General features: G+C 44.4%; 1 protein-coding gene across 1 annotated transcript; it reads left to right on the top strand.

Moving 5' to 3' along the window:
- Positions 1-2584: 2584 nt before the first annotated feature.
- On the top strand, positions 2585-5643 carry BTG1 (BTG anti-proliferation factor 1). The gene is made up of 2 exons (XM_043966578.1): positions 2585-3048; positions 4320-5643. Exons 1-2 carry the CDS (start codon positions 2901-2903, stop codon positions 4685-4687), a joined length of 516 nt encoding a protein of 171 aa, XP_043822513.1. The 5' UTR covers positions 2585-2900; the 3' UTR covers positions 4688-5643.
- The last annotated feature ends 5233 nt before the right edge of the window (positions 5644-10876 follow it).

Genomic DNA, 10876 nt, shown 5'->3' with positions numbered 1-10876 from the left:
TGCCCTCCCCACTCAACCCCACACCCAATTGGGTCGTAGCTTGCCATTAGACTTTAGCGAAATGTATAGATTTGTACATTTTAGAAAATTAATAACTACTCTAAGTAGTAACCAGTTTAAACAATGCCCGAGTGTCATGTTTGGAACCAATTTTTTTTTCTACTTTATCAAAGCACTTTCATATCCAAAATTTCAATTTCTCTCCCATATGATAATCTAGCCCAACTCTTTCAATTTTCCAGGTAAAATGAGAGGGGAGAGAAATTATGTTCTCAATTGCAGGAATCACGATCGTGAAATCATTGTCTTCCTGTCTCTTAGGAACTGCAAGATGGTAGACTATTTAACATAAATATGATGAGCACACACATGGAGAAGCATGGCTGTACAGTTAGAAGAAACCCTAAAAATCATCTCTGGTGCAACCCCCTCATTTAACAGATGAAGTAACTGAGGCCCAGGAAGACTGTGTCTTGCTCAAGGTCTCAGAGACAGTATCAAAAGTGGTATCTAAACCCAACTCTTCTATCTGAAAATTCTAAGAATAAAATAGTACATGAACTTAAAGAAGAAATTGCATCTGATTAACCATGTTCTCTTCCTCCTTTGTCCCAAGGAAATGTGTGCTTGGCATTGTTGAAACCAAGTCTTTATTCATTTACTCAAATTTTCCTAATGATTGATAATATTGTAGTAGAAGTTAATGTTTACTAAGTATGTGTTACAGTTATTTTGTGATAAACAGAAAATGAATCTTATTATTCTTTTATTTCACGTTTACTTAAAATACAGACATTTTTTAATGTGTCAGCTCACCCTTCAGATCTTTTCTCTCATTCATTATAATACAATTTGTTTAGCTTAAAAAAAAATCAAATAGCATTTTGTTATGCCGTCCTGCAGACCACCTATGCTCAGGAGATAGATCGTATGTTATTTTTGCCATCTGTTAAGAGTTCAGTTTATGCTTCCTGCCTTTCTCCATCAGCTTGCAACAGTAATCTCCCCTCCCCCCCCATCCCTTTAAGGAGCTGAGGTTAACTCTCCACTTGAAGGCCAAATTAATCCCTTTAAATCATTTCCCTAGTTAGAAGAGAACAATAGTTACGTGGCTTTGTTGCTCTCGGTTTCTGCAGGGCAGTTTCTCCAACTGAATCAAGACGTCTATTTCTATTGCTTCCAAATGTTACCTCAAAACATTCGGCCCCTCCCCCCCGTTTGTTGTTGTAGTTGTTGTTATTGTTCCTTGAGATAGTAGAAGGATCAAGCACCATTTTAACCAGGGAAGGCAAAACTCTTCGTTTCCTCCGCTTTATCTACGCAAATTGCGACTGTTTTCCTCCAGCATACGGTTTGCTCTTATTGTCACCTTCTTGGAAGTTGCAGAGAAGGTCTTTTCTAAAGGACTTAGGGCTAAGCTGGGAAGAAGAACGCTCTTTATTCAGGTATTGGCCATTTCTCTTCGGACGCCCCGGGGCAGTACTCGGCAAACTCTTGCAATTTCAACTTAACACAAACACCCCCATGCACACTTGCACCCCCATGCACACTGAACCCACACCCGCATGCACGCGCACACGCACACCCGGACGGACTTTATTCACGGCATGTCGTTGGGCTAGCATAGACCCCCCCACCCCCGCTGCATGCACGCGCGCGCACTCACAATGCACACGCACACACACAGACGCACGTACACACACAGACGCACGTACACACCCGGACTTTATTCAGGGTGAGTTACAGTGCTAGTCCGCAGACCCACAGGCACACACAGACCACCCCCACCCCCGCATGCACGAGCACACAAAGACACGCTCACACACACCCGGACTTTATTATTCACGGTGGGTAACGGCGCTAGCACACACACTCGCAATGCAAACTCACACACACCAGGGCTTTATTATTCACGATGGGTTACTGTGCTAGTACACACACGCACGCACGCACGCACAAACACACAGACTTTATTTACTGCGCTAGCCCGCCTGGCAGGAGGAGCCATCGACCACTACCTTCCGACCCCATTTCGGGTCCCCGCGCTCTGGTCTGTTGGGAACTAACCAGAGGAGAGCAGGGCGGGCGCTCGGAGCCCCGGAGGAACCCAGGCTGCGGAGCCGCGATCACACCCGCAGCCCGGCCCCAGAGCCCAGGGCCCCAGAGCCCAGAGCCCAGAGCCCAGAGCCCAGAGCCCAGAGCCCAGAGCCCAGAGCCCAGAGCCCAGAGCCCAGAGCCCAGAACCCAGAGCCCTAGGGCGCTCGCCGGAGCAGGGGGCGGAGCCCGGGCGAGAGGAGGCGGAGTTTCAGCACGCGCACCTCCCCCCTCTCCCCTCCCTCCTCCGCCGCCGCCGGCTCTCCGGCTAGCCACCAACTCAGGCTTTATTTGTTTACAAGCGGGTGACGTCAGCTCCTCCGCCTCCTCTCCCCCTCTCTTCCCCGCCTCTCGTCCCCGCCCCTTTCTCCCCTCCCTCTCCGAACCTGCTTCCGTCACAATGGTGCGATCGCCGGATTGGCGGGCGGCCCCCTCCCCTCCTGGCGACGCCACTTCCGTTCCGTGGTCCTATAAGAAGGGGAGCCCGGCGGCCGCCTCTCTTCGCCCGTCGGAGCTGGAAATGCAGGTGCTGGGATCGGCGGTCGCTGCGGAGCAGGAGGCGGAGGCGGCCGAGGAGGCTCGAGCGATGTGAACAGGCCTTCGCCGCTCTCCTCCTCCCTCCTCCTCTTCCTCCTCTCCCTCCTCTCCCGCCGCCCCTTAAAAAAAAATAACTTTTTTTTTTTTTTACAAAAAAAAAGAGGAAAAAAAAAAGTCGGCGCCCGGGCCGGGACCGCGGAGCCCCCCGCCCGCCGCCGCTCCCCCGCCTCGCCCCGGCGCTGGCTGGCCGGCCCCCGCCCGCCGCCCCCATGCATCCCTTCTACAGCCGGGCCGCCACCATGATCCGCGAGATCGCCGCCGCCGTGGCCTTCATCTCCAAGTTCCTCCGCACCAAGGGGCTCACGAGCGAGCGGCAGCTGCAGACCTTCAGCCAGAGCCTGCAGGAGCTGCTGGCAGGTGAGCGGCCGTTGGGGGCGGGGGGCGCGGGCGCCGACGGGACCCTCCCATCCCCCACCCGCCGCGGGGCCGTTGGTAACGGAAAACGGGGGAGGAGCTCCCCCCGGCTGGGGAGGCGGAGCTCCCCCTCAGGACCAGAGAGGGGAAGCCCCCCCAACCCCCCGGGACAACTAGGGTCTGTGTCAGAGAGGGCTCCTGGGGAGGGGGAGCTCCCGGGACACCCCGGGACAAAAGGACTCTTTGGAGAGGGGGAACCCCCTGGAAGTGAGGTCTTTGGGGGAGGGGGCCCACCCTGGGGCGGGTTCCGGGGTCCGTCTGAAGCCTCGGGGAGGGGCAGGGGGAGGGAGTCTCCTGGGCGCGCAGAGATCGTTTCTGCCCCTCCCCCCCATCCTGACCGATAACGGTGGGTCCCTCCCTTCCCCCCCACTTAACCCAAGCGTCGACCCCACCTCCCTGGGGTGCCCGGCGTCTCCATGCTCCTCTCCATTAAAGCTGCGGTGGTTCTCCCAATTTTATTCCTTCTGCCTGAAAAAAAGGCGGGGGGGTGGGGGGTGGGGTTCTAAGAATAAAGCATCGGTTGTGCAAAGTAGTGTCCACCCCCCCCCCCCTTTGTATGGTGTGTGTGGAGGGGGGGGGCCACAAAGGAGTCGCTTCTCTTAGGTTCTCACCACTTATTACCCCCCCCCCCAACCGTTGTGGATCCCTGACTGGCGGGGTTCCCTTTCCGGGGTGCTTTTGCTTCTGATGCTACCCTTAAGCCCCGTCTTCCTTGTCTGTGGTTACCCACACCACTCCTGATAAGAATCGAGAAATGGGTCTAATTGCAGCCATCCCGAGGCGTTTCTGTGGGTGTTTTTGCTTTCCCCTGTTCGGGGTTAGTCTGTGGTGTGCGCCTCCTTCCAGAGCCATAAACCCCATTGTGTGTGTAATTCGGGGTGGGGTAGGGAAAGTAAACAGGGCCCGGGTGGGGTAGGAGGAAGCGAGCCTGGCTCCTGGGTCGTGGGGTTCCTTGTGGAGCAGGGAGCTTTGTGTCCCACACTGGACTCAAGCCCCCCCCCCCCCCCCAGCTTAATGCATCCGGTTACTCTGCGCCCTGATCTTACGCCTGGTAATTGTCAGTCTTATTCTTTTCAGTGTCTTTCCCGAAATAGGCGCCGCTCTGGAGGCGAGGACAGAAGAGACCCCGCAGCAGGAGCGCAGAAGTAGCATCCATCCCGGCTCAGTGATACCCTCTAAGCCTTGTCTCTCTCTATTCTCCCTTTCTCTTCCAGAACATTACAAACACCACTGGTTCCCAGAAAAACCCTGCAAGGGATCGGGTTACCGTTGTATTCGCATCAACCATAAAATGGATCCTCTGATCGGACAGGCAGCACAGCGGATTGGACTGAGCAGTCAGGAGCTGTTCCGGCTTCTTCCAAGTGAACTCACACTCTGGGTGGACCCTTACGAAGTGTCTTACCGTATTGGGGAGGATGGCTCGATCTGTGTGCTGTACGAAGCCTCACCAGCAGGAGGTAGCACTCAGAATAGCAACAACATGCAAATGGTAGACAGCAGAATCAGCTGTAAGGAGGAACTTCTCTTGGGCAGAACCAGCCCTTCCAAAAACTACAATATGATGACTGTATCAGGTTAAGATATAGTCTATGGATGGATCATCTTATAATGGATGGATAAATTTGATTTTTGCTTTGGGTGGGCTCCTCTTGGGGATGGATTATGGAATTTAAACCATGTCACAGCTGTGAAGATCTGGCACAAGATAGAGTGGTAAATTTTTTTAAGTGACAGTGCCATAGTTTGGACAGTACCTTTCAGTGATTTAATAGCCTGTGAGTCCAAGTCAATGATCACTTTCTTTGCTAGGGAGTGAGGTCCTAAGGTGGTTTTGGTTTCTCCCAGACATTTTACTTAATTTCTTACATCAGTCCCTTCAACCCAAATCTGTATTTATAAAGAATCTTTCTCTGCGCTAGACCTTGCAGAGTAAATTTGCACTATTACATTTATAAATTGTTGTAGTTAACCCTTTTGGCAGCTCAGTAGCAAAGCTGAATGTTTTAAACATGGTAGTACTGGAAATTGTATGACAGACTTTTACCTAGCACTTACTTCACAGTATGTATAAATGTACATAAGACAATAAACTAGAGTAAGCATGACCTGGGAAAATGGTCAGACCTTGTATTGTGTTTTTGGCCTTGGAAGTAGCAAGTGACCAGAATCTGCCATGGCAACAGGCTTTAAAAAGACCTTATAAAGACACTGTCTGAACTGTGGTGGTAGCACCAGCCAGCTCTCTGTACATTTGCTAGCTTGTAGTTTTCTAAGACTGAGTAAACTTCTTATTTTTAGAAAGTGGAGGTCTGGTTTGTAATTCTCCTTGTACTTAATTGGGTAAAAGTCTTTTCCACAAACCACCATCTATTTTGTGAACTTTGTTAGTCATCTTTTATTTGGTAAATTATGAACTGGTGTAAATTTGTACAGTTCATGTATATTGATTGTGGCAAAGTTGTACAGATTTCTATATTTTGGATGAGAAATTTTTCTTCTCTCTATAATAAATTGTTTCCTATCTTGGCATTTTAATTAATCTCTTGTCATGATTACATAGGAAGAGCTAAACTTTCTCACATTTATGTTAGACTATTAAAAGGAAATGTGAACGTGGCACACAGGTCATGCTGGGAAACATTTGACAAAGACATGGATTAATGAAGACCACTCGGGTAGAAATACTTGGGAAGTCTAGGGAAAACAAAGTGGTGTTACATGTTTTATTAAACTCCCAAATCAGTCATAACATGGAAACTTAATTCAAGGGCTAGTAATTCCACAAGATGAGGATGAGGGAAAGAAGTAACTGCTACCAAAGATGACTCATAATAAACCCAGAGGATTAAATTTCAATGATTTCCTGTCGAAGTGAAGACATAACCGTAAATGTCCATTCTGACCCACCTTTGAAAAGCTCACAGTTTTGCCCCTGATGGATTGCCTTGCTCAATTAGAAAATTCTGGGACAAGTGTCCCATAGTCTTAATGAGCAGACTAATCACTCTACAGAAAGATTGGTTGCTTTTCACTTCATCAGCCTCAAGACAGTTTAAAAAAAAAAATCAAAAACACTTAAGCTGGAATTCAACAAAAGGTATGTTTCTAAATTTTTTTATTTCTCCCAAAATGAAATATTGTCTACATAATGGATGACTCCATTTTCAGACTTTTTATTTCAGAGCATTTTCTATGGACTTTGACCATGGAGACTGCAGATGGTGGAATTTGTTCCACTAACCCACATAATAAAGGCTCTTGGTATTTCTGTGATTGCAGTAGAACAAAAGCACTTCAGCAAAAAGGACTGATAAGTTTCACAGTAAAATGCCCAAGATTAATTTGATTGTTTATTTACATACTTGGACAGGTCTAACATTTCCAGTAGAAGTATTTACAAATGTCCATAAAAACGAACACATTTTAAATACTGGGTCGGTCACCTTACAATTTTATTTACTTTAAAAGCCAGTAAGTTAAATTTTGGAGGCATTGCCACTATCTAGTTCTAACATGGAATATAGTGATGGTGAATTACATAGTTAGTTGCATACAATATGCAAGATTATTCAGTCATACATGTGTTCAGAATACAGTCCTGTTAATAATCTGAGAAAGGCTCAGATCCTCAAGCTTCAGTTTGAATGGTGAACTTTGGACTTCTGATCAATAGGGTGAATTTTAGTGACCAGCTCATTCCCTGCCCCCTGCTTTCTTTAAGCATGGGCTGTACAAGGTGAAATTTGACTAAACCTCTATGGTTTTTATTCTGGTCCCAGCACCATGTTAACCTTGCTGCCTGTTTGAGTTAACCCTTTTGAAGCTAGCTAACTGGCATCGTTACTAAGTTTAGATGAGAGAGCATGTCCCAACTGATGGGGGAATGCCCTCTGAACTTGAAAATCTAGGCCCCTGATTTTTCAGTGGCATTGGGGTGTTTGTGACTTAACCCAGAACAAGCTTTTAAAATTTCAGGGTTTTTTTCTTAACTGGATATCATTTGAAGATGCATAAAGAAGCCTTTTGCAATCTACAGTTTGTCAGAAGTTAGTCTGTTTTTTTTTTAAAGAATTAACTACATAAACACTAGCACAATAGTTTACTTTGCATGGCATCCATTCTTAAACAGCAGGCCAGCAAATAAGAAGTGTCGGTAGATTGGTAACTGTTGTCTGCCCCATCTCGTTTCTTCTTTGTGACAGATGTTATTCCTAAACAACTGATGGAGTCTGTGTGTGTGTGTGTGTGTGTACTGATGTGCTAGACTTACAGCACCTCTTAACACTTAACTAGTTAAAGACCAAACCATAGGTGAAGCTTAAGAACAACTAAAGTTTAACACAAGATTGATACTTAGCTTACTTAATGGTTTAATCTATAATGTATTAGTTACGGCTGGAAGCAGTTATTGGCATAGATTTTCTCAGTGGTGCTTTTCTCCCCACTATGCAGATCTTTAGTTGCTTGTAAAAAGACTTTTTCCTCTGCTTCAAAATGCTAATAGGGCCTTTATTTTTTATTTTTTTCTATATGGTACCAGAGCAGACCTAGAGTAAGTTGTAGTTAAAAAAAGATATTCTGCAGTAAATTAATAAACCATTAAGTTTCTCTCTTTGCTGTATTGACACAGAAGATAGATTTTTGCCATGACTTGAAACTTGCAGTATGAAGCTGGACAGAACACATAGTCTAATTATGCAGATAATTGTCTTAGATACCACAATCTCAGTAAATTGTAAACAACTGAAGATCTCAAACCAAGCATTTACTGATAACTTGGAGTGGTCATTTCCAATTTTAACTGGACTGAAGTAGTTTTTATACATATATTAATGTAGAAAACAACTGTTTCTAAGGCTCTTCTTTTTCAGGGATGTTTACAAATGCCCCTTACCTTCGATTCTCCTCATCCAGGGCAGGGACATAAATGATGGCAACTATTGAAACTGACTCATTTCCTCTGTGCCTCACTGACCTGGCCACCCCTACTCAGCTGGCCTCAGGATCATTAAGGGAAGACCTTGATTTGTCCAGAGAGACATTGTTTGGTGGGCTGGGTCTACAGCTTTGCCAAAGGCATTCTCTAATTTAGAGAAACTGGCAGATTTCTCGTAGATCTTAAAATAACCAGTCTGCAGATGTTAGTTCTTCCTTAACCACCAGATCCCTCAAGTTCAATACACAAGACCATAGATTTAAAACAAAAGGGACCAGAGACAGGAAGTAACCCAAGGTCACTTAGTGTGGTGTAGTAAGTAGGAGCAGAAAATCCAGTGCCCTCCACCATGCTGTGTAGAGCTTATTTTTTTCCATGTGGAAAATAACATCATGGTGGGGGAGGCATCACTGCTCAAAACCTTTTGTATGTATTTGAGGAAGATAACTAACTTATCTAGGCTGTTTTTTTTTTTCCTTTTGGGCTTTAGACCACCTTGATTTACCTAATGAAACTGAACAAGCAGACTGTAAATAAGAGTAAAGAGGAATGAATATTTATAGGAATTCATTCACCCACCTTTTCACTTCTACCTAGAACGGTGGCATAAAATGAACATTATTATAGAAAAAAGATGTTAGTTTGGTAGCTTTCAGATAACCCAAATTTTTGACTGCTAAAAAGGGAGTCTTAGTAAATGGCTTTGTAAATGCAACTGATTTCATTTTTTTCCATTAACAGACTTTGTAAAGAGGGTATAATGAACATCAGTTACTTTGACAATATATTTTAATTTGTCTTTCTAAGTTTTTTTTTTGGCTACTTTAACTTCTGGGGTTAAGAGTTACTTAATATGGGAATAGGAAAAGGATGGAATGCTTTCATCTGAGTAATTTTTAAGTAATATTCTTCTACCTCAAATATTCTAGAGTTTAATACTCCAAAAAGAACTCACTTTAATGCCCCAATTTCTAGATCAACCTCTGCTTTTTTTATTATAAGCTTTTTTGTGAAATAGCACTGATGTAATTAGGAGAATAAGTAGAGCTTTCTCTTTTCCTGGGCACAAAAGGATGCTCAGAGCCAGAACATGCTGCCAAGAGAGTGAGTGGAGACTGAGGTGGAGAAAGAAGGGAAAAGAATAGAAGAAAATAACTCAATGGGAGAGAAGTAAGAAAGAGCTGAGACTGCAGGTATCATGAAAGATGAAGGGGAAAAAAGGTGGTGGTAGGGTAGAGCAGGCTGGGAGGAAATTAGTTGAGAACATTGAAATTGGGTTCTGCAAACAAAAATTCCTTGGCAGGAAGTTTGGGAAGCACTCATAGTTGCAGCTCTTTCTGTATTTGCATTAATTTCATAAATGTGGGGCAAAGCCTGTGCTGGATTTGTTTCAGTATATGCCCACCAGTGATTATATTGTGCAGTTTTATAACTTTAGAATTGGTCTGGGAGATGCAGGACAGAAGACCTGTATCTAAAATCTAGAGGTTAAAGGGGAAGGGATGTGGAATGTAGTCAATAGCACTTCCTGGTTATAAACCTAATTGACAAACTTACACCTTGGAGCTGTAAAGTCCATTTGGTCTTTACCATTTTAAATCGTGGTGTAGAAAGAAGCATAATTAGCAATTACCCAGCATCACAATAGGAACCTCTATTAAGCTGGAAAGAAGAAGTTGTACCTGATTGAGTGAGTCAAAACATCCTTGTAGACGACTGAGCAAATGGAGGGTACTTCAAGGAAATGTTTAGATTACCACTAATTATCTAATATTTAATCACTATCATAGGGCTCTTGTATTTCTGACTTTAGACAACTTTTCAAAGCAAAACAGTGCAGGTATATGCACATTGGTTTAATATTAGTAATTGTGTTTTTTAAAAAAAAATTTTGTGGGGCAATTGGGGTTAAGTGACTTGCCCAGGGTCACACAGCTAGTAAGTGTCAAATGTCTGAGGCTGGATTTGAACTCAGGTCCTCCTGAATCCAAGGCCAGTGCTTTATCCACTGAGCCACTTAGCTGCCCCACATTGGTTTAATATTAATAAAACCTAAGTTTTTATCAATTTTAAGCAGTAACTGGTCAGGGATTGGCTGAGAGCATCTGTGATTCTAGTATTTTTCCAAAGCAATGTGCCCCCTCCCCCCACCTCCAACAACAAGTGTTAAAACCCAGAAGCTGTTGAAAGGTCCACATTGATTTCTTCTGACTGATCTCAACCTAGCTGTTTGCAGATGAGTCCTTCCTCGAATTAAAAAAAAAAAAAATCTAATAGTGTCATCACTATTACCAAGCTAGGTAATGACTTGTTTAGGGCTCTAGTTCTTTCTGGATCTTCTTGGCAAGGTCTTCTGTATTTTCTCAGGTCATATTAGAGCATGTGAAAGACCTTTTTAAGATTAAATTATAAATACCATACAAATGTCAGCTCTTTTATTCCCTTTTGCCGCCTCCGTTTAATCTACTTGTAAAGAATTCAGAATTCATTTTTTTTTGTAATATCCACCTAGGCATTTAATTGGGTTTTAAAGTAACTTAAAATAACCAGTCTGCACATGTTAGTTCTTCCTTAACCACCAGGTCCTTCAAGTTCACCTATATTTATAGGTGCCACAAAGGAGGAAATGCATTTGAATAGGTTCAGAGATGGAAAGCCCTCAAGGAGTGACTTGTCCAGGCACTAAAGAGCAGTGTCATCAGAATTTGAACTCCAGACTTAAGTGATCTTTCCAATCAGCATGTAGGCATGGTTGTATATATGCTAGTCTGAGCATGCTCACAGGCCTCCAAATTTTAAAGTTCCTACCTTGGTATTTTCTACTGGTTTATT

This window comes from Dromiciops gliroides, chromosome 5 (assembly GCF_019393635.1).
Source record: "Dromiciops gliroides isolate mDroGli1 chromosome 5, mDroGli1.pri, whole genome shotgun sequence".
In the NCBI taxonomy this organism is placed as follows: Eukaryota; Metazoa; Chordata; class Mammalia; order Microbiotheria; family Microbiotheriidae; genus Dromiciops; species Dromiciops gliroides.
Note: the sequence above shows the minus strand (reverse complement) of the source record. Positions and strands in the feature narration are given on the sequence as shown.